We start from the raw sequence: 20,939 nt of genomic DNA on the forward strand, positions 1-20,939 counted from the left end.
GGTTATGGGTGATACTCTTTACATATAAATGAGATTAGCGACTTGTTATCTCAATGTTTTTCTTTTGTTTATCAATTGATTCTTGGAGATATTGGAAATGTTACTAGTTTACGGATTAGTTATAGATTAAATCCATGCAGCATCCTTCCAAACTCCTATAAAACAATATGAATAACACCATCTAATGCTAAGCCATGCGTCCAATATAACCAATATAAATACACAGAACGCTCACTTCCGGTTCTTCTTCCCTCCAGCTGTCCGAGCTTTATTATTGCTGGCACTGTTGGTCGCAGTCGACGCTCCTGTCGCGGATGAAGCGGGTTTTTTCTGAGCCTCCTTTTTTTCTTCCTCTTCTATCGCCTTCTCCACCGCCCTCCTCTTCGCCGACTCCTTCTCTTTTACTTGGATTTGCTCTTCACTAAACTCCCAAAGCTGCTTTGAAACCTCATCATCACCAACTTCCTTGCGCAACGTCTCAAACTCGCGACATTCCTTGATAAACCATCCCCCTTCCTCTCCACGCCCATACTTTGCCTCCATAGCAGCATACAGAAAGCTTTGGGCGCCTTGTTCGGGTGCCTTGAGGATTAACCACCATACAGGCCAGGTAATCAGATACAGTAATAAGCCCCATAGACTACCCCCCGAAATCCAGCGGCGGGTGCCGGGTGTGCGCGTCCAGCCTGGATCCACGATGAGGACGCGGGCGTTCATGGGTCGTTCGTCGGGCCGTTTGTAAGAGGAAAGATGTTTTTGGAATGCTTTTGCGAATATCATGAGCGAGAGTTTGGTCATGCCGTACATGCTTGTTGCGCTTGTGTTGCGTTTATTCTTTTTCGCCGCTGTATTCACCCCGGTCTTGGACTTCTTTGTCGCGCCTGTGGTTGTGGTTGTTGTCTTCTTAGCGGTGGTTGAAGCGATAACACCCTCAGTCCTCTTCAAATCCATCTCTGCCCCAATATAACTCGAACAACTGGCAAACACAATCCTGACATCCCTATCCGGCGGCTGCGCCCTAATCGCCGGACTCAATATACTCAACAAATGAAAGTTTGCCAGGTAATTAACCTGCCACTCCTCATCCAATCCATCCGGCGTCAATCGTGGTTTTCCGAATCGGCTTGGTTTGAGGGTATTCGCGCAGAGGATTATCATATCGAGACGTCGCGGAGGTGCGTTGTCGACCCATTTTGTTGCGAATTTGCGGACTGAGTGTAATGACGTCAAATCGACTTGCTCGGCGTAGATGAGTTCGTTGTTGGTGGATTGGCGGAGGTCTTCGATGTAGTCTACCAGAAACAGGTCGGAGGGGGCGTGTTGGGTGAGAAGGATGATTTGAGCGCCGCGCGAGGCGAGATCATGCACGATTGAGGCGCCGATGCCTGATGTGCCGCCCTTTATCCGTCAAATTAGTAACGTCAAAGATGGTAGAATTTGGGGGGGATAGCTTACAGTTATCATCACAACTTTCGAATGCATCAAGCGCTCGGAGGTGTTGCGGGCTCCACCAAAGTAGTACTTGAGCAAGGCCACAACTGCCACAACGGCAGCCCATTTGATGGCTGTGTATGCATGAGGGATAGCTGAGAGGCCCTCAGTTATTCCGTGTGATATTAATGGGATAGGCATGGTGGTGGATGCCAGTTGAGCGCTGACGTGTGCATGGTTGTTTGATGAAAGAGTGCCTGCCTGGAATTTATTGTTTTGGTGATGCCGCTGGGGCCCGCCAATTAACCCTAAAGACCAGAGCTTATCGGCGATCATCCGTGCCTACCTACAGTAGTTAAGTATCAGAATAGAAGAATGCTTTCGAATATATGGATGCAGATTCCACATATATATGATGGAGAGAAATGTTTCTTAAATCATAAAGTCTATGAATAGTATATAGTACATATTATACAGCGTCGTCTAAAAGGTACATATGTTACAATCAATTATAAGCTGTGGCAGTCTTGTTTTGTGACTGCGCTTCTCCCAGCGTGTCTCCAACAGGTGCTGCAGAAGCATCTTCTTCCATAGGCACGTCGAAAGAGTCTGCTTCACCACCAACCGACAAGTTGGCCTCATTGCTGAGCTCGGTATTGGCTAACAACTGCTCATTACTCCGACTCTGTTTCTCCATCAGAATTTGTCGACGCCGTGAAGCATCTTTGCGAAGACGAGCATTGGCCGAAAACTCAGTCAGGGCTCGCATCATGCGCTCTTCCACCATCTCCTTGACATGAGAGGCGAGGGTCCGGTCTGTGAATATTCCCCCCATACGATAGCTGAGCCATAGATATAGAATTAGTGCCTTGTGTAAGCTCTCGAGTTCGTTGAGATAATCCTTTTGACCAGAGACAGGCACTTCGAGGATTTCCAGATTCAGTTCTGGAATGTCGAGTAAACGACCACTAGAATTATTGGCGACGCATCGAATGTAGCCTCTAGCGCATGTCATTAATGCCTGGTCACGGACGCTCAGAGGTGACGCTATAAATACGAGCTGATCCTCAATACTAATGCGATCGCAACGGTCGAGGAAGCTCGCGGCTTCCAACTGATTGCGGGCATTGCACATGAAGAAGAGCGGGTGAACTTTGCTGATCGAACAAACTCGATTGATCAGAAACTTGAGCGAAACGTCGGGTGGAAAGTAGCTTGCAACGCGATATAACATTGCATCCGTGGATATAATACCTGCCGCTTTCAAAGGAGGAGGATCAAACTCCAGCGCCTGCTGGATGAAGGGCAAATCAACATCCTCAAGCGATGTTACTAAACCCACGTTTTCCTCTTCCGAGTCGCCTCGTTTCCCTGTTTCGTTGGCGGCACGGTAACGACCCGCACGCCCTCCGATTTGCTTTATTTCTGGAATGCTGATTCTCGAAAGACCGCCTTTCCCGCCTTTGACCAAAGTTTGGAAGATGACTCGTTTGCATTTTCTACCAAATTGAGATTAGCCCCTATTTGACACAGATTGAATCGTTCAGACTTACAGGTTGAGCCCCATACCAATGGCGTCGCTGGCCACAAGGTAATCATAATCATTATCGGGGTCGTTGAACAGATTGGCTTGCTGTGTTCGAATCTCTGCTGGCAGACCACCGTAGACGATAGCAGCCCGCTTTCCAGTCGTCTTCTCGATCGCATTCTTCAGAGCATGGATATTTATCCTCGAAAACGTGACTATAGCATCCCCCTTTCGAAGTTTGCGAAGATCACCATTCAAACTCTTAGTCTCGGCACGTAACGGATTGAGTCTCTGATAGTGGTGAATTTCCAGATTATCGCCCATCAACGTGGCCAATTCTTTGATCAATGGCACGGCTCGCTCTTCACCACAAAGGTGGAGCTCCTTTGCCCGTGATCCCAGAAAGGCTCTTGTCCAAGCCCAGCCGCGATCCGGATCAGCAATCATTTGAATTTCATCAATGACCCCAACGTCGTAGTCCCTGTAAATACTCACCATTTCCACGGTGTTACTGATGATGCGTGGTGGAGTGTCTGGCGTGCGGACTTCATCGCCTGTGACTAAACTACATGATATTCCCTGAGTATTGAATCGAGAGTAGACTTCCTGAGCGAGTAGTCTCAGCGGACCCGCATAAAACCCGAGCTTCGCTTCTTCGAGCCTCTTTAATGCTCTGTATGTCTTTCCGGAGTTTGTGGGACCGACATGCAGATGAATAGTCCGTTGTCTCGAGCGAGCAAATGGATACCACTCGGCTGGATATCGGAGATCCGTCACCTTTTGCTGCTCTGCAGCGTGGGGATTGCCATACGTTTCATGGTTGAGAAGATCGCTGTGTACCCGCTCTAGCTCCTCCCTTATGCCTCGGCTTTTGGCTCTTCTGAACCCGTCGAAAAGTTGCGCCCTTAAGTCCACCAAAGTGCCGATGTTAGACATCTGTGGGAGACCTATTCGTTTGAGCTGCGCGGCCTGAGTGATTCGACGATAGAACGAGTCCCATTTTTCAAGCAACGGATCGGAAGGGGGGAGGCCATTTTTGTACTCTTTCAACGCGGTTTCAACCGCTTCGTCGAATTGGACATTTATTGCTGCCCGAAAGCCATCTGCGAAGCGACCGCTATGTTTCCGAGTTGTGGGCTGGGAGATGTTATTAGTCTCCATTAAGAATAAACAACGAAGTTGATATTCACCTTTGACTTGGGGTTAGCTCTTTCCAGCAATGGAGTCGAGGTGAATGGTCTCGTAAACGTGGTCGCTGGAGTAAAATTAGGGCGAAATGAACAGAAGAGGGATTCGCCTGCTCTGAGTGTCCATGGCTGCTTCATGGTCGATCAGGTTGTTCAAACCGCAACCAGCCCATAGCATGTGGTATGCAGCGCAAATCCAGTTAGCATTCCATATGAAAGAGATGCCGTTCGACAAATTCCCGCTCCGACCTGGTTGACGAAAATGCGAGCGCAATGGTTGAGCTCGAGTATTTCTTGCTTTCAGGGACGAGAAAATACCCAAAAGGTTAGGTAGAGCCGGAGGATGAGTTTATCCTGACGCTTGCCGCAGCCGCAGCCGCCACTGCGGGCCAGTCCCGCCTTCCTCATGAACGAATAATCTCCATCGCATGCTAACTCATAGTGGGGAACTCCTCTCACACTTCGAGTGTCACATTAACTACTCCGTGCTCTTTCTTCCTTGTCCCTGCTGGACCTCTGTCCATGAAAGGTTGTACGATCTCTGCTTCTACACTCAACTCGGTTCCTCACTTACGGATACGGAGGCTGACTGCAGAGAAGCCTGTTGAGCGAGCCAGCTATTGGCCAGTTCGGTTCTATACACTGCCAACATGGCGTCCTTGATCAGCATTCAACGTGACAGTATGCTGTTCAACCCTCCTTTACTGATACTCCGGCTAACTATATGCGCTTCAATAGTCATTCTAGGTGCCATCCGCCATGCCGCAGGAAACGAGGTACGTCTTGTTGCCTTCGTTGCCTAGCTCCTAGCTGACCCCTCGCGCAGTGGAAAGTCCTCGTCGTGGACGAAAAGTCGAAAAAGCTTCTTTATAATACCGTGAAGGAAGACGATGTCCTAAACAACAATGTTACAAGTGAGTAGTCTTGGGTTGATTGTTTCGGATATCAGCTGAGTCATTGTCGTGAAGATGTTGAGCAGATTGAGCACCCTCGGCGGCCGAATCACGATATGGATGCGCTATATTTCCTATCTCCCCAACCGCATATAATAGATTGTCTCATGGCCGACCTCGAACGTGTGCGCTATCGAAAATTCTTTGTGGTTTGGACAGCGAGTTGGTTCCCCCAAAGCCGATCAGACGACACGGATTTTGATGCTGATTCACATCTGCAGTTTTGGAACCCCAACAACGTGCTAGACTGGACCGATCTCAGATGGCTCGCGATATGATTGTTTCAATGCATACTCTGAACGTCGACTTTTACCCCCGCGAATCGAGAGTAGCTACCTTCCGAGATCCGTACAGCTTTCCTATTCTCTTTCACCCAGCCTGCAACAACCTAGTACGGGAGCACCTAGGGGAACTAGCTCGAAAAGTAGGTAACTGCTGTCATGTGGACATTCAAGTCGTCATCTGCTTACGACTAACAGATTGTGTCCCTCTGCGTGGTTTTGGGTGAATATCCTGTTATCCGTTACTATCGACCTCAAGCGCCTACGCACGAGGCCGGTGTTCTGTGCTCCCATCTGGCACGTTTCGTCCAGGACGAGATTGATAGCTATGCAAGCACCAATCGCAATTTTCCACCACAAAGCCCGAGACCGCGAGGTGTACTTTTAATAGTCGACAGGTCTTTGGATCTTTACTCTCCTCTGGTCCACGAATTCACGTATCAAGCCATGGCACATGATCTGCTTCCAATCAAAGAAGGCGACAAAGTTACATATAAAACGGTAATAAACGAGGGCAGCACGAAAGAGCAAGTCACGGACATGGAAATTGGCGAGCACGATCGAGTATGGGTTGATTACAGGCATCTCCATATGAAAGACGTATTGGAGAAGTTAGCCGACGACTTTGCTAGATTTCGAGCAGCGAATCCGCAATTTGCAGAAGAGTGAGTCTTATAAGCATTACGTGTGATGACCTTTTACTGACAGTATATCCATCTAGGAATGATAAAGTCACAGTCAATACTATCAAGGACATGCTAGCGGGTTTGTCTGACTTTCAGGAAGGGAAAAATGCTTATACACTTCACTTGAACATGGCGCAAGAATGTATGAACTTTTTCCAGGAGCGTAACTTACTAGAGCTTAGCTCAGTCGAGCAGGTTCGTTTCTCCGAAAAATGAGTGACGACTATTTGCTGACAAAAATTTAGAGCCTGGCTACCGGTTTGGATGAAGATTATAAAAAGCCGAAGAATCTCGCCATTCAACTGGTTCGCCTTATCGATGAACAATCGGTTGTCACACCTGACCGTCTACGGCTGATTCTGTTGTATTTGCTTTACCGAGATGGCCTGCTCAAAGGCGATATTCGCAAGTTGCTTGCTCATGCAAAGCTTCCACCGCAAGACGCTGAAATCGTTTATAATCTCGACCTTTTAGGCGCCAGAGTCGAAAAACCGCTAAAGGATACAAAGCCTCCGACCCAGCCACTGTTCCCACCCAAACAACCGGCAGCCACTGAAGAACAAGATATCAGCCTTTCCAGGTTTGAACCAAACGTGAAGCGAATGCTTGAAGAACAAATCAAGGGCACCTTAGATTCAACCATATTCCCTTATACTCGCCCCCATACAGATACTGATAGTGTGATGCGCGATCAAATATCGCAATCATCACTGAGAAGCGCAAAACCTACTTGGGCTCGGACTCGCGGATCAGGCGACCAGCCACGTCAACGCATTGTAGTCTTCATGGCCGGTGGAGCGACCTTTTCCGAAGCCCGAGCATGTTATGAAGTGTCCCAGACCTCAAATAAGGACATTTTCTTAGCAACTTCCCACATGCTAAATCCAGGATTGTTCATTCGTCAAATCGGAGATTTGAGCGTGGACAAAAGACGACTTGATATTCCAGCAGAACGGCCGAAGCCAACAGCTCCTGAACATCTTTTCGAAAAGGAGCCGCCTCCAGTACCCAAACAGCCGCCACCACCTGCTAAACAGCCGTCAGCTGCCGCCCAGGCTGCCGCCACTACTGCGTTTGCAAATATGAACCTCAACGGACAGGCACCGTCGTCAAATGGCGGTGCTACGCCTAAACCGCCTCCTGGAAAAGTCAAGAAAGAAAAAAAACATCGTTTTTTTTGATGATATGCATATTGAGTTCTAAGCCTGTTTCATACATTATGTTTAGCTCTGCTTGAACATTGCGCGTCCATCGCAAAGGTGCCCTGGTATTTCAATTTTCTCATCGGTGGTGGTTTCCTCTCACTTTGGTCTGCTTTCCTGATACCATTTTTTTATTATTTTATTTTATTTTATTTATTTATTTATTTTTTTTTTTTTTGATGCAGTTAAGACCTTGTAATAATTCTGTCTTATGAATGAGCATATAGCCGGCGTATACAACGGTGGTTACATTTTCCCCCCGAAAGCGATAATTGTGTCATCAATAGTAATAAATAACTTTAGATGCCATTTGTAAAGTAATACGGAATTAACATGTAGGTAATGTTTAATATTGTCAACTGGTTATCTATATGTTTGACCTAGCGTTACGCATTCAGCCACCGCCCAAGTACCTTTGAATATCATCACTAGCATAAAACAATTCTCTTAATTTCTCCCCTTTCTTCTTATCTGCCAAATGCGCAAGACGTACTTGCTTCGCATTAAGTTTCTGCCTCTGTTCCTGTTGTTGTTTTCGTAAACCCTTCCTCGCAGCAAGAGCTTCTTCATCTTCTTTCGTCAAGCCCAAACCTGAAGTTGTCGTTTTCGCTTTGGGTTTGATAGGTTGTAGCATACCGGTTCGACCTTCTGCACCTAGTCCTACGCGGCTATCAGGGTCCCAGCCGTAGGATGCAAGATAGCGTAGGCCATGACGGGTACGGTCTAGATGCGAGGGGGGGTGAGAATGTTGTAGGCAGATTTGGTGGACCATTGAGGCTTCGTGTGGCATGTAGTTCGTGCTTTTAGATGTTGTCTTTATGTCGTCGAGGTCGCCATCTTTTGTCGCCTGCATGATTACAGGAAGATAGCAAATTTCACAAACATCTGTTCCAGCCACTGCGACGGTGTCTTTCTGTGGTTCTATCGTAGGCTGGTTATCAATCGTTTTATGCGACGACGGTTTTGTCATAATCGGCGCTGGGGGAACTTCGTCCTTTAGGTCCGCCACTGCTTCTTGATCTTGTTTTTTTACATCATTTGTATCTCTCTTGTGCTTCTTGGACAACACGATAGAAGAATATATGTCCGCAACACTCCGTGCTGGCGTATTGCTTATAGTAGTGGATGGCACTGTTGTGTGAAGATCGTCAGATGCTCGTACGAAGGGAACGCGCTTTCTTTTTATGCCAGCGCCGAACACGCGCTGATCCTCGAGAGGTACAAAGTAATCTTCCTCATCATAATTTAGCTGCGCCATGGCTATTATCCTGCCATAGGCGATTTGAATGAGAGGAATGTAGTTGAAGAAGTTGCAGGTTCTATGTTGCGATTCGGCTTATCTTATCGGCTGTGGCGCATGAAGCTCAGGTCGCCGCCTCAATGATTTTTCCGCCACTCCTTCCGCGGACTGACAATTAAACAACATCTTTCGACGGTCTTTACATTTCGAGCTCATCCTACCACTAAGGTGGATGCGTGCTCACTTCAGTCGCACAAAATGGATGATCTCGAATCCCTCGAGCTCTTCTCGCTGGTCTCGCGAGTGACCACCGAACTCCAGAACCATCTCGGCATCAACGACAAAACACTCGCGGAGTTTGTGATCGATCAGCACCTCAAATCCAAGTCGTTCGCGGACTTCAAGAATGATCTCGATGCGCTCGGGGCGGAGTTTCCGCCTAGTTTGATTGAATCAATTGATCGAATGGTGGTCACGATGCATCCTAAATATAAGTCAAAGAGAGGAATTGATTCTGGTACCAATGGCGCCGACGATGATATGGAAGCTTTGAATGCTGTTGGGAAAAAAGCGAGGATATTCAAGGGACTTGCGATACCTGATAAAGTTCAGACTTGGGATGATGATGAACCGGCAACTACCAAAAATGTTACGGAGGACGATGCGCGAACGGGTGCTATGGATGATACATTTGCGATGCTGGAAGGTCTTGCTGGCAAGTCGAGAGAGGACCGTCACGAGCCGTCACAAGCTGCAAAACCAAGCAGGAAACGCAGCCGAAGTCCAGATTATGGAGACTACGACTCTACGAGCTATCGACGAAATAGAGATAGGCGCAGGTCCACCTCTCGGTCTCCTAGCCCCGAATATCGAGAAAAACATAAGAATGGCGTGGATAGAGACCGATACGATAGAAAGGAAAGACGAAACGGTCACCGAGATAAACATGAACGCCGGTCAAGACGGGATCAGGATGATGATGACTATTTCCGTCGACCACCAACTCCGGAAATCGACGATCAACCCGTCCTTTACAAAACCTACGATGGTCGCGTGACTGGTGTCAAAGACTTCGGCGCCTTTGTGAATTTACAGGGTGTTCGAGGGAAGGTTGATGGACTCGTGCATGTTTCGGCCATGCAAGAAGGAGCCCGAGTCAATCATCCTTCTGACCTCGTCTCGCGCGGTCAATTAGTGAAGGTCAAGGTTGTCAGCATACAGGGTACTAGGATCGGACTTTCGATGAAAGAGGTTGATCAGGTCACAGGCCGAGACTTGATTCCTGAAAAGCGGCTTGCTTCCGGTGCTAATATGGAGAGACTGGCTGGGACTGATGCCAAGGACCGCTATGGCAATCTTGATTCCGATGTTCCTGTTGTCGAAGGAGACTTCGGCAAGAAGTTCAAAAATAAAAAGAGGCTTACATCGCCGGAACGATGGGAGATTAAGCAGCTTATTGCCTCCGGAGCTGCGTCGGCAGCTGACTATCCTGATATTGATGAAGAGTATCATGCAACTTTAGCCGGCGAAGGCGAATTTGAACAAGAAGAAGATATTGATATCGAAGTTCGTGACGAGGAACCGCCTTTCCTTGCCGGTACTACTAAAAAATCCCTTGAACTCTCACCAATCCGCGTTGTTAAGGCACCCGATGGATCATTGAATCGTGCTGCTATGGCCGGTACCAGCCTGATAAAAGAACGTCGAGAATTGAAGCAGCAAGAAGCGGCAGAGAAGGCGGCAGAGCAGGCAAATGATATCGATCTGTCAGCTCAATGGCTGGATCCAATGGCTGACCCTGATCAGAGACAGTTCGCCTCAGATATTCGCAAAGGTGGTGATAAACCAGATGCTGCTATGCCAGAATGGAAGGTGGCAACCCAGGGCAGAAATGTCTCAATGGGGAAGCGGACAAACCTCAGCATCAAGGAGCAACGGGAGAGCCTACCAGTCTTCCAATTTCGACAACAACTACTTGATGCTGTGCGAGATAATCAATTGTTAATCGTCGTTGGAGAAACCGGTTCTGGCAAAACAACCCAACTGACTCAGTATTTGGTCGAGAGTGGATATGGCAATAACGGCATGGTAGGATGCACTCAACCGCGACGAGTGGCTGCTATGTCGGTTGCAAAACGTGTTGCAGAAGAAGTGAATTGCAAACTGGGTGAAGAGGTCGGTTACACCATCCGTTTCGAAGACTGCACAAGCCCGAAGACCCGAATCAAATACATGACGGACGGAATGTTACAAAGGGAGATTCTGCTTGACCCGGATGTCAAACGATACTCTGTCATCATTTTGGACGAGGCTCATGAGCGCACTATATCCACGGATATTTTGTTTGGGCTGTTGAAAAAGACTTTAAAACGTCGTCCAGACTTGAAACTCATCGTGACTTCAGCCACACTTGATGCGGACAAATTTTCAGAATACTTCAACGGGTGCCCTATCTTCTCAATCCCTGGTCGCACATTTCCTGTCGAAGTTCTCTATAGTAGAGAACCAGAAAGCGATTATATGGCTGCGGCCCTCGATACAGTCATGCAAATTCATCTTACGGAACCCCCTGGTGATATCCTAGTTTTCTTGACAGGACAGGAGGAAATCGACACTAGTTGCGAGGTCCTATATGAAAGAATGAAAGCTCTGGGTCCTAGCGTTCCTGAACTTATCATTTTGCCAGTATATAGTGCCCTACCTACAGAGATGCAAAGCAGAATTTTCGAGCCGGCACCTCCGGGTGGGCGAAAAGTGGTTATTGCTACCAATATTGCCGAGACGTCTATCACAATTGATGGGATCTATTACGTTGTTGACCCGGGATTCTCGAAACAAGTTGCCTATGACCCGAAATTAGGTATGGATTCTTTGGTTGTTACGCCTATCTCTCAAGCTCAAGCAAAGCAACGAGCTGGACGAGCGGGAAGAACGGGTCCTGGTAAATGCTTCAGACTGTATACTGAGGCAGCGTACGAGTCAGAAATGCTTCCGACATCTATTCCTGAAATTCAACGTACCAATCTGGCACACACGATTCTCATGCTCAAAGCAATGGGCATCAATGATTTGTTAACGTTCGATTTCATGTCGCCACCACCAGTCGCTACTATGCTCAGTGCTATGGAAGAGTTGTACGCATTGTCGGCTCTTGACGATGAGGGTCTTTTAACACGTTTGGGCCGGAAAATGGCGGACTTCCCCATGGAGCCTAGTCTGGCAAAAGTACTCCTTGCTTCTGCTGATATGGGATGTTCGGATGAGATATTGACCATTGTTGCAATGCTTTCTGTCCAAACAGTTTTTTACAGGCCGAAGGAAAAACAACAACAGGCCGACCAGAAGAAAGCCAAGTTCCATGATCCTCATGGTGACCATCTCACATTGCTGAATGTGTACAATGCTTGGAAGCAATCTAACTATAATAATGCTTGGTGCTTTGAGAATTTTATACAAGCTCGATCGATGCGTCGTGCTCAAGATGTTCGAAAGCAGCTTGTTGGTATTATGGATCGGTATCGGCATAAGATCATCTCCTGCGGACGTGATACAAACAGAGTACGACTCGCTCTTTGCACGGGATTTTTCCGCAACGCTGCCCGCAAAGACCCTCAGGAAGGTTACAAGACGCTTATCGAAGGTACTCCTGTGTATCTTCACCCTAATTCAGCTCTTTTCGGAAAGGCAGCAGAGCATGTTATCTACCACACTCTGGTTCTTACGACAAAAGAATACATGCATTGTGTTACCACCATAGACCCACGAGTATGTTTTCCCTCCTTAAATACACTATTTTTGATGATCTTACTGACATATCTACAGTGGCTGGTGGAAGCAGCACCAACGTTCTTCAAGGTGGCGCCGACGGATCGCCTCTCGAAACGAAAGAAAGCCGAGCGAATTCAACCTTTACACAACCGATTTGCGGGCCAAGACGATTGGCGTTTATCAGCACAACGAAGACAGGGCCGCGGAGGTGGTGGAGGAACATGGGGTTGATTGTAACTGTATTTTAGATATACTACGGATATATACCAAGACATTGTTTTTGAAAGCTGGGATGAAAGAGAAATCTCTTTGAAAAACGAGGCTCCATAACGTAGTTACTATCTGTCTTAGTCTTACAAAGTACGGCCAACAGTTTTACTCATACAGTAACTTTGTTTAATAGATTCAGGTGGTAGAAATGCCAAGATATATCGCCCAAAGAGGGAAAGTCAGTATGGGGCGCGTAGGTGGGACACAGATGTTATCGATCCAATAAGACTGCGCAAAAGTTTGATAGCGGAATTAAGCCTAAAATAATTTTGGTGCTTCTCGATCTTTAAACATCTCTGTTCCAACTCCCAAACCTGCACACTCGTCGTGAAATATTCATCATGGCGCCGGCCTTTTCTCCAGAGCATAGAAATAAGAGGCGGAAAATAAATAACGGAGAAAACCAGCCTCCTAGCAATGGTGGACTTGAGATAACATCTCATAAGCAGCTCCATGATTTGCTGTTTTTCCGACAGGATGCGAAATTAGACGCTCTTCGTGGTAAGTTTCATCCTTTAGACTCGAGGCCTCACCAGCTACTGATTATAATCAAGGCCTCAACGCATTCAAGGACTTTCTATCTTCCATCCCTCAGGCAGAGGTAGAAGCCGACAAGGAGAAAAAGTACCAAATCTTAAAGACATACTGCGACTCGCAGATACCCAAAGCCGAAGATGGGACGTGTCTCTCAGACCTCCTCCAAACTTGGAACTTTGCTGAAAGCTCAAATCATGAGAATATCCTTGTGATTGCCCCCTCGGTGCTCGCTCAGCTTCTAAAAGTCATTTCTACGAGGCTCGAGTTTAGGGATTTTGGCATCAGTCTGTGTAAGACTTTGATGCAGAAGGAGCAGCTACGTCTGATAAATCGCAGTCTGTCGGCACCTAAGGTGAAGGAGCATCTAATAAGCCCTTGCATCCGTCTCCTCACCGAAATCGTGAGCTTTGATGGTGGCGCACTTGCTCGATCGGTCTATCTGAATCGAGATACAACCTATAAAAGATTGGAGCATTTCCTTGTCCCTTTGAAGGGCCAATTTGAGACGATATCAAGTACTAGCAAGAAATCGACGCTTCGCAGGAATGCGCAGCGTTATGTGCTGGCCAATATACTCTTTCTTCAGGGTCCGGCAAAGGTAGACTTTATTGAGCAGCATAAAGTTATTAGAGCCCTTTTGGAGTTTATTCGACGTGACCCTCGTGATCTAGTTGTTGATATTTTGAAAACAATCGACCGGGATATTGCGCATGATAGCTCTATTCCTCGGGTTACGAAATCGAGGTTCTTCAACAAATGGAATTTGGAGCGACTTGTCACTCTGTACGGATATGACAAAGATAATGAGGAGGAGGAACGGTCAGATGTCTCAATTCCAGCTGAGATACACAGAATACTCTTGCAAATCTGCACTGTTCCCGAAATGGGCGTCCTCTTGCCGCAGAATGGATGGTATCCGCCGTCAGGTGATTCTCATGAACTGACTCAAGATGAAAAGTATATCGACCTTGGGCTAGATGCACCTTTCTATCAAGATAAATACAAAGAAACCGTTCCCATACGAAACGGTACATTATCGTCTCTTGTCCAGGTCCTCCGTCCAGAATCAGATACGCTTCAAACAGAGCTTCTACTGGAGATATTCAAAGCTGCTCCCGAGCTCGTTGCAGACTTCTTTACCAAACGATCAATGTTCACTGCTGAACCAAAGTCAAATCCCACCTGGCTCGGTGAATCAGCATTTCTATTCTCTACTGTCCAGATTCCTGTTCCCAAGGACTTTGGTGGGAAAGAACAGAAAATCGAATTACCTCCTCCCGTCTCGATCGCCATCGAAAATATCATGCCTCGTCCACTGAACGCCAAGGTTTTGACGAGATGCTTCACTCAAACCAGCGATCCGATCGTGACATTATTCGCTGTTCGAATTCTTACGGCTGCCCTTCGTAAGCTTCAAGTTGTTTTGAAGGGGTTTGAGCACAGCCATGGCCGCTACCAGTCGCTCTGGGAACAAGCTGCCTCAAAACTGACTACGGAATTTGTCGAGCGTTGTCCCTCCATGAGAGATACTATCCTCACCTTCAGACGGACGTCATCCGAGGACATTCAACAACAAGCCGCTGTCATGGACTTAATTGCAGCTTACCATGATGTGATTCCGACAGTTGCCAGTGAGGAGAATTTTGATGTGACCCTTGTCATGGTTAAGGTTCTAGAACAATTGGATGATCCAGGTCTGTCGGAGGACGATTCGGAAGCAGCTTTAGGGTTACTGCAGAATACACTACAGATCGCTCATCGTTCTGCATCGATGCGTTGGTGGCAGCAACCTGGTAAGTTCTGTGCCACTCGTCATAGCTTTGTTTTACTGACACTTTCAAGCATCCTTCCCATATTCTGCTTTCACATGTATATTGAAAGTAGCGCTCAAGGCAGATGACGAGTCTTCCACCAAGGTACTACTTGATTTGCTGAGTAATGTCCTGGTCGAGCAAGCAATTCTATCAAGCTCGACCAAACCCTTTGATGCTTTGATATTTAGTTTGAAGGGATCTGAGCCGGCAGAATTGACCGTCCAGCTACAGTTTTTAGACAACTGTCTATGCCGCATCGCGAAGAAAGCCGTTCACTACCAGGACCTCGCTACCAAATTGCTTGATGATGACAGCGCCCCATTGAGTCTTTTGGTTGTTGCTGTTTTGGAGCAATGGCCTTTTGTCCTCAAATCAAATGACACGGAGAAAGAACAATCGATAGCACGATGGATCGCTTCTCTGATCAAGCAGTTGAAGGCAGCGGGAGAAGACAAGAAGGCTCTCAAGAATATGCGAGACAGTCTTTCTGAGCTGTCGGAAGCGAAGAAGACCAAGTCTATTTTCAAAAAGGCGCTCAAGGGGAGCGATGAAAAGGAAGAAGCCGATGAAGATCATGAAATGGAGGACTTTGAATCCAGCGAGCGATCCAAACCAACTGCTTCGAGCGATTCTACAGTTGGTCTGCTAGACATGTTCGGTTCCATTCCACCTGAAAGCAAAGACCATGCTGGACTGTATAAGTGGGAGAAGGAAGAAATAGATGTTGCAATTGGGCAAGGCCGGGTCAGCGATCTCTTGCTGTGTCTGTGCTCGGAACACGAGGAGATTCGCCGTCAAGCTTTTGCGGCTGTATCTCGCCTCATGATTAAACTTAAGGTGAGCCGTCAGTAAAGACTAAATCCCTGATCTACGATGCTCATAAACTATACTAGGACTCGAAATATACCGAGTGGAGAGCGGTCTATCTCCTTCTGGGAGAAATACGAGAGACGGTCAACCAGTTAGGCTTCGAGGCCGCTTTACCTTCAATTGCTGGACGATGTGCCGTTGCTTGTTTGATGGTGCTTCACGAACCATTGAACAAAATGTATGGAAAGGTCAACCGGTATCTTCAGAGACGGCCGTGGTGGGAGGTAGAGAAAATTCCATCCTATTGGATAGACCAGATTCTGCTACACCAGCCTGAGGATGACGAAGGACACTACGATGAGATGAACTGGCTGTTGGATATGTTGGTGAACGGCCTTCAGACACCGGAGGTGAGTCCTTCCTATCCCTCACTCGAAGGTCGTTTAGATATATGTCTAATCCTATGCACAGGACCTTAACATCTACCGCCGCGCAAACGTATTCGAGCACATCCTCTCTATCTACAATGCGCCATCTTCCAACGCGGCAATGAAGAAAAAAATACTCCATCTCCTTTTCAGAGTTACACAGGTCGGCGGTGGTACGACGCTGATAACCCGCGCTGCGGCTCTCAGCTGGATTCAAAGTTGCGTAGCCAGTTCAGATATCTATGCGACTTTGTTGAAGGAGTTGGCTCAAGCGATTTATGAGTCGAGTGATGGTGAGAGAGTGGGTGATTGGAGTGGCCATTCGATATCTGCGACCATTGACCAGTTCAACAATTAGTAGTGGATGGTTCGAAAGCGAACGAGGTCTGCGAGACGGTATCAAATGTCGACTGGTACGATATCTTCTTCCATTCATATAGAGACAGATAGGTTGTAGGAATCATATGATTGTTGGAGCCTTGAATATGTACATAGACAGCGGCGCAGTAGTCGATACGTGAGTGCGTACACATATATCCGATCGACTACCCAGGCAAAAAAAGATTTTTCTCTCAGTTCATGGGGAGGAAAAAATACGTCGTAAGATTGAATCGCAAGACTGTTACCAACATGTTGTTCTTATTTCAAATCTGACTATAAATCCAGAACAACACAGCGATGTTCGATGTTGGGACACAGCTAGGTGGGTTTCCCCTTTGGGCAAGCGCAGGCAGCCAAGCCCAACAGTCTCAGTCTTGGCCTGCCCGCATCGTCCCTCTTGCCTTTGCGCTGGCTCGTTAACTACCTCAATCCCTTTTTCATACAACACTCCAACCACACTTCACCAGAAAATACAATTCCGACTATCGCACTCTATACCTCCCTCGAAGTACACTACATGCACCATCGCACCAACTCCCATCCCCTCCACATCAACGATCCGTTGCCGCCTCATTTTGCCGGCTCGAAGACCCTGCATCGACCTGACCGCCTACTGAACTTCTCGACAGTTCACATTTGAACGATCGCTTAAACCAACGCCATCCTAAACCAACTGACATCGTTGCCACGAATCTTGCGTTACCTTCAAGTCTCTCTCCTGCTTGGAGCAGAATTGCCCCGAAATCCAGACGAATCGGCCGCATGATTCAATCACACCTTGAATGAATGAACGCACGACCCCGAACGAAAAAGATACCATCGACCACAGTTGATGATATCCAGAACTCCTTTTTGCTTTATCTGACTCACATCGCCTTTCACACCACTATTACGATGATCGTATCCTGAAATATCCTACCGACCAATTTTTTACACTGATTTCATATCGCTGGCGCTTTCCTTATGGCGCGCCGCTATGAAATCGAGGAGCTGTTGTGGCTTCGCGATTCTCCGCTAGTCACAAAGCCTGATAAGTTACCCCCAGTTGAAGAATGGATGGGGTAAGATTTGCAATAAATGTGATGGCTCGAGTGACATACTAATTATGAGTGCAGACCAATCCCAGACCCGACAGCACGCAAGCCAAACCATCGAGACCAGAATCAAGCCGATAGCCCATCTGCCCAACGAAGACCGAGTCTATTTGGTGAGAGCCGGCATATTTCTAGGAACTCGAATTCAGGTATGTCACACGTGGCGGCTTTAACTGCTATGAGACCTGTATTGACGATTGTGCAGAAGATATTGTGCTAGGACCCCCCAAGACAGCATTTGCTTCTGCTTCGCGGATCCATGGCAAAGGTACATATGACAACTCTGAACGGCCTGCAAGATACAACGATACAGAAGAAGGCAAAGGCGACCGCTTCAACTTCCGAGACAAAACTGTCAAGGACAGAGAAGGAGCGGATCGAGACGGTAGATTTGGAGGTCCTAACGGCCGCCGAAATGATCGTGAGGACTGGAACTCCGGTCGACCTCGTCGTATATTTGGTCAAGATGAAGGCGATCAACGGCCGAGGCGTAATGGCGATTCGAAATGGGAAGCAAGGGAGAAACAAGACGAGGTTGGCCTTGGCAGAAATTTGAAAGACAAGGATGGTCGTTATGAAAAGGAAGGCCGTTTTGATAAGGATGGACGATTCATCAAAGGAGACACGCCCCTCCGATCAAGGCAGGAGAAGAGCTGGTTCCGAGATGAGACAACAGGTGGTGATGGTGTCGCGCTTGAAGAAGAAAAACCTTTTATGCGAGAACGGGAATGGAGACGTGACAGACCTGTGCCTGATCGTGATTGGAATCGGGGTACTAGAGTTGAACAAGATCCTGAGTGGATGGATTCCACAGACCGGGATGAGTCCAAGCGGATTCACACTCAAGAAGACTTTCAGCGGTGGAAACAGAGAATGAAGGCAGGCTCATCAACACCAGCACAGCCCGAAGAGAAAAGAGATGCCACTCCCGAGCAGGCCAGCCCGGATGTCCACAAAGTGGAGGCGAATCATTTGGATGGAGAATTATTTGCAGCCAGTAAAGGTCTACCAGTTGATGCTGGTTTTGGAAAGTTCTTTGGAATACTTGGCGAGAGCAAACAACCCGCACCCGAAGCCGCTACCGCTGTTAGTCCTCTAGAATCTGCTAAGAAAGAAATGGCTGCAGCCAAGTCATCAAAGTCGTCTCGATTTGCGGGATTGTTCAGCCCGCCGCCAGACCCATCCGTCAAAGGACCGGAAGCAGTGCAGGCTATTGCTCATCCTGAGCGTCCGGCGTCTACTGATGCTGATCAGGAAGGATTTCAACGTATTCTTGCGATGCTCGGAGGTAGCAAATCGCGCAACACAACTCCTCAAGTGGACAGCTCTCAGCAGCCTCGTCCACCATCGTATGTAATGCGCGAGCAGGGGCGGCCAACACCCCCTCCCGGCTTAGCATCTCCTACGAAGAACTCTATGAATCGACCAGATGAGCTGCTGGGTGAAGAGACTGCCGCTCCTCGAGCCATGCATCCTCCTGGAATGGAAGGCATGCTGCCTCGGGACCCACAGGCTCATTTCAACGATCGCGAGAATCTTCTTCGTCTCATGCAGCAAGTCAACGTGTCTTCGCCAACATTGACACAACATGGGAACGCACCGCCACCTCCACCACCATCGCAGATGGGTCAAGGTGGTCATCACACCCCAGGAATACTGAATGTCCCGGATCTTTTATCGCGACCGCAAGGTATGCAGAAAGGTCCCAGAAACCAGACATTCTTGGACGATCCTGCGATTGCCAACATGCAACGACCAGATCCTGGGATGAAAGGACAGCAAGTGAGAAAACCTCCTGTAGACGGTCCCCCACAAATGCGGTACTTCGATATGCCATTCCCTGGTGCTCAGGGTCCGCAGGGACCTACTACTCCTGGCACCGGACGCGATCCTCAATTGCCTCCTTCTCACATGGGCATTCGGGGACCTCCAGGATTTGGACAAATGCCTCCCGGGCCTCCTCCTGGATGGGCAGGCCAGATGCCACCTCAACAAGGAGGATTAGGACCACCACCGGGTATCCCTAACCCGGGTAAGGGCATGAATCCAAATTTCATGGCCGGTCCCATGTCAATGCATGGCGGCAACATGCCACCACCGCCGCCAAACGACAACAGCCCACCTTTTATGCGCGGTAATGCCGGAGCCAATTTCGGGCTTCCGCCAGGCATGATGCCTCCACCGGGATACATGAATATGAACGGCCCTCCTCCACCTCCATCTGGCGGATTCATGCCTGGTCCACACGGTCACGAAGCAATGCTCAACATGGGTGGACAGAATGGCGGAGGCTTCGGCGGATCATCAGGCGGCCCACCACCATCCTCAAGACACCTTTTGGAGATGCTTGCACATGCCAACGGCGGCGCTGGTGGTGATGGTCGCGGCGCAATGCTCGGAGGAGGACCAGGACAATATCGCTAATTCCTGTTCGCTTGGTGTTTACCTATCTATGTATTGAATACCCAGAAAAACAAGGCATCTATTATCCACGAAACGAACGTGTTTTGGCGCTTGTTCTCCCTCCCTCCTTCTTACGCAGCTGGCAATATGAACTAGCATCTGTTGCATGTATCAATCAATCAATCAGTCTTAACGTTGACCATTATAATCAAGTCTTCTTTCTTCGTTTGCCATTTCTCCGCAGCGTCTTTGCCCTATGATTATATATTGCAGAAACGACCAAAAAATAGCTGGCTATGACTTTTGTAGCCTTTCTTTCTTCGACTCTGATGTTACTATTTATATATTCTGATTACTTTGGATATCTACGCACCCCTTTTCGGATTCTTACGAATTGCTTTTGTCGCCCCCCCCCCCCCCTTTTTTTTTGATTTTCAAATATTGTAGCCTGGAGTACGTTGACTTGATTTGAGGGAAGAAAACGTTTTGATTGACTCGTGCATTTCCACACCTATGTATCGATACGCCCGTATTCATCTACGTGCGCAGATACGTTTATCAACTAGTTGGAAGGATGGGCTGGCAGATGGTGGACAGATGACAAAACAATCACGATTCCGATGCCCCTTTTTTTCCCTTCAAACCTTTTAAGTACATACATACATAGTTATGGATAAAGTGACTCGACTCGTATGAAAATAATAATAATAATAAAAAAAAAAAACCGTAGGTATATTTACTTTATTCCCAAAAGCTCACTCATTGAAAAGAAGTCAGAACCAGAGAAAAATAATACTTTTCCATCTTTCCCGAACCGTAAAACCCCCGTTACAAACAAACCAAAAAAAAAGCAGATATTTGGAGGAAGTGAAAAGCATATATCGACCCACCTGATCCGATCCAAATCCGATCATGAAAAGGCACAT

The 20,939-nt window shown here is 47.7% G+C and overlaps 7 protein-coding genes across 7 annotated transcripts; 4 read left to right on the forward strand and 3 right to left on the reverse strand.

The window, feature by feature from the left end:
• Positions 1-231: 231 nt before the first annotated feature.
• On the reverse strand, positions 232-1,632 carry EYB26_005981 (uncharacterized protein; the record flags this gene model as incomplete). Its single annotated transcript, XM_054265258.1, has 2 exons — positions 232-1,398; positions 1,456-1,632. 2 exons carry the CDS (start codon positions 1,630-1,632, stop codon positions 232-234), a joined length of 1,344 nt encoding a protein of 447 aa, XP_054121233.1.
• Positions 1,633-1,936: 304 nt separating this feature from the next.
• Positions 1,937-4,284, reverse strand: EYB26_005982 (uncharacterized protein; the record flags this gene model as incomplete). Its single annotated transcript, XM_054265259.1, has 3 exons — positions 1,937-2,930; positions 2,985-4,096; positions 4,150-4,284. The coding sequence occupies 3 exons, from the start codon at positions 4,282-4,284 to the stop codon at positions 1,937-1,939; spliced, it is 2,241 nt and encodes a 746-aa protein (XP_054121234.1).
• A 512-nt stretch (positions 4,285-4,796) lies between these two features.
• Positions 4,797-7,247, forward strand: EYB26_005983 (uncharacterized protein; the record flags this gene model as incomplete). The annotated part of the gene is made up of 8 exons (XM_054265260.1): positions 4,797-4,827; positions 4,885-4,922; positions 4,973-5,060; positions 5,115-5,261; positions 5,321-5,523; positions 5,579-6,045; positions 6,102-6,261; positions 6,312-7,247. 8 exons carry the CDS (start codon positions 4,797-4,799, stop codon positions 7,245-7,247), a joined length of 2,070 nt encoding a protein of 689 aa, XP_054121235.1.
• Positions 7,248-7,662: 415 nt separating this feature from the next.
• EYB26_005984 (uncharacterized protein) lies at positions 7,663-8,526 on the reverse strand (the record flags this gene model as incomplete). The annotated part of the gene is made up of 1 exon (XM_054265261.1): positions 7,663-8,526. The coding sequence occupies one exon, from the start codon at positions 8,524-8,526 to the stop codon at positions 7,663-7,665; it is 864 nt and encodes a 287-aa protein (XP_054121236.1).
• Positions 8,527-8,766: 240 nt separating this feature from the next.
• Positions 8,767-12,507, forward strand: EYB26_005985 (uncharacterized protein; the record flags this gene model as incomplete). The annotated part of the gene is made up of 2 exons (XM_054265262.1): positions 8,767-12,273; positions 12,331-12,507. The coding sequence occupies 2 exons, from the start codon at positions 8,767-8,769 to the stop codon at positions 12,505-12,507; spliced, it is 3,684 nt and encodes a 1,227-aa protein (XP_054121237.1).
• A 380-nt stretch (positions 12,508-12,887) lies between these two features.
• EYB26_005986 (uncharacterized protein) lies at positions 12,888-16,493 on the forward strand (the record flags this gene model as incomplete). Its single annotated transcript, XM_054265263.1, has 5 exons — positions 12,888-13,047; positions 13,101-14,876; positions 14,926-15,734; positions 15,791-16,117; positions 16,179-16,493. 5 exons carry the CDS (start codon positions 12,888-12,890, stop codon positions 16,491-16,493), a joined length of 3,387 nt encoding a protein of 1,128 aa, XP_054121238.1.
• Positions 16,494-17,479: 986 nt separating this feature from the next.
• Positions 17,480-20,034, forward strand: EYB26_005987 (uncharacterized protein; the record flags this gene model as incomplete). Its single annotated transcript, XM_054265264.1, has 3 exons — positions 17,480-17,577; positions 17,632-17,759; positions 17,816-20,034. The coding sequence occupies 3 exons, from the start codon at positions 17,480-17,482 to the stop codon at positions 20,032-20,034; spliced, it is 2,445 nt and encodes an 814-aa protein (XP_054121239.1).
• Between the last annotated feature and the right edge of the window lie 905 nt (positions 20,035-20,939).

Source organism: Talaromyces marneffei, chromosome 4 (assembly GCF_009556855.1).
Source record: "Talaromyces marneffei chromosome 4, complete sequence".
Lineage (NCBI taxonomy): Eukaryota > Fungi > Ascomycota > Eurotiomycetes > Eurotiales > Trichocomaceae > Talaromyces > Talaromyces marneffei.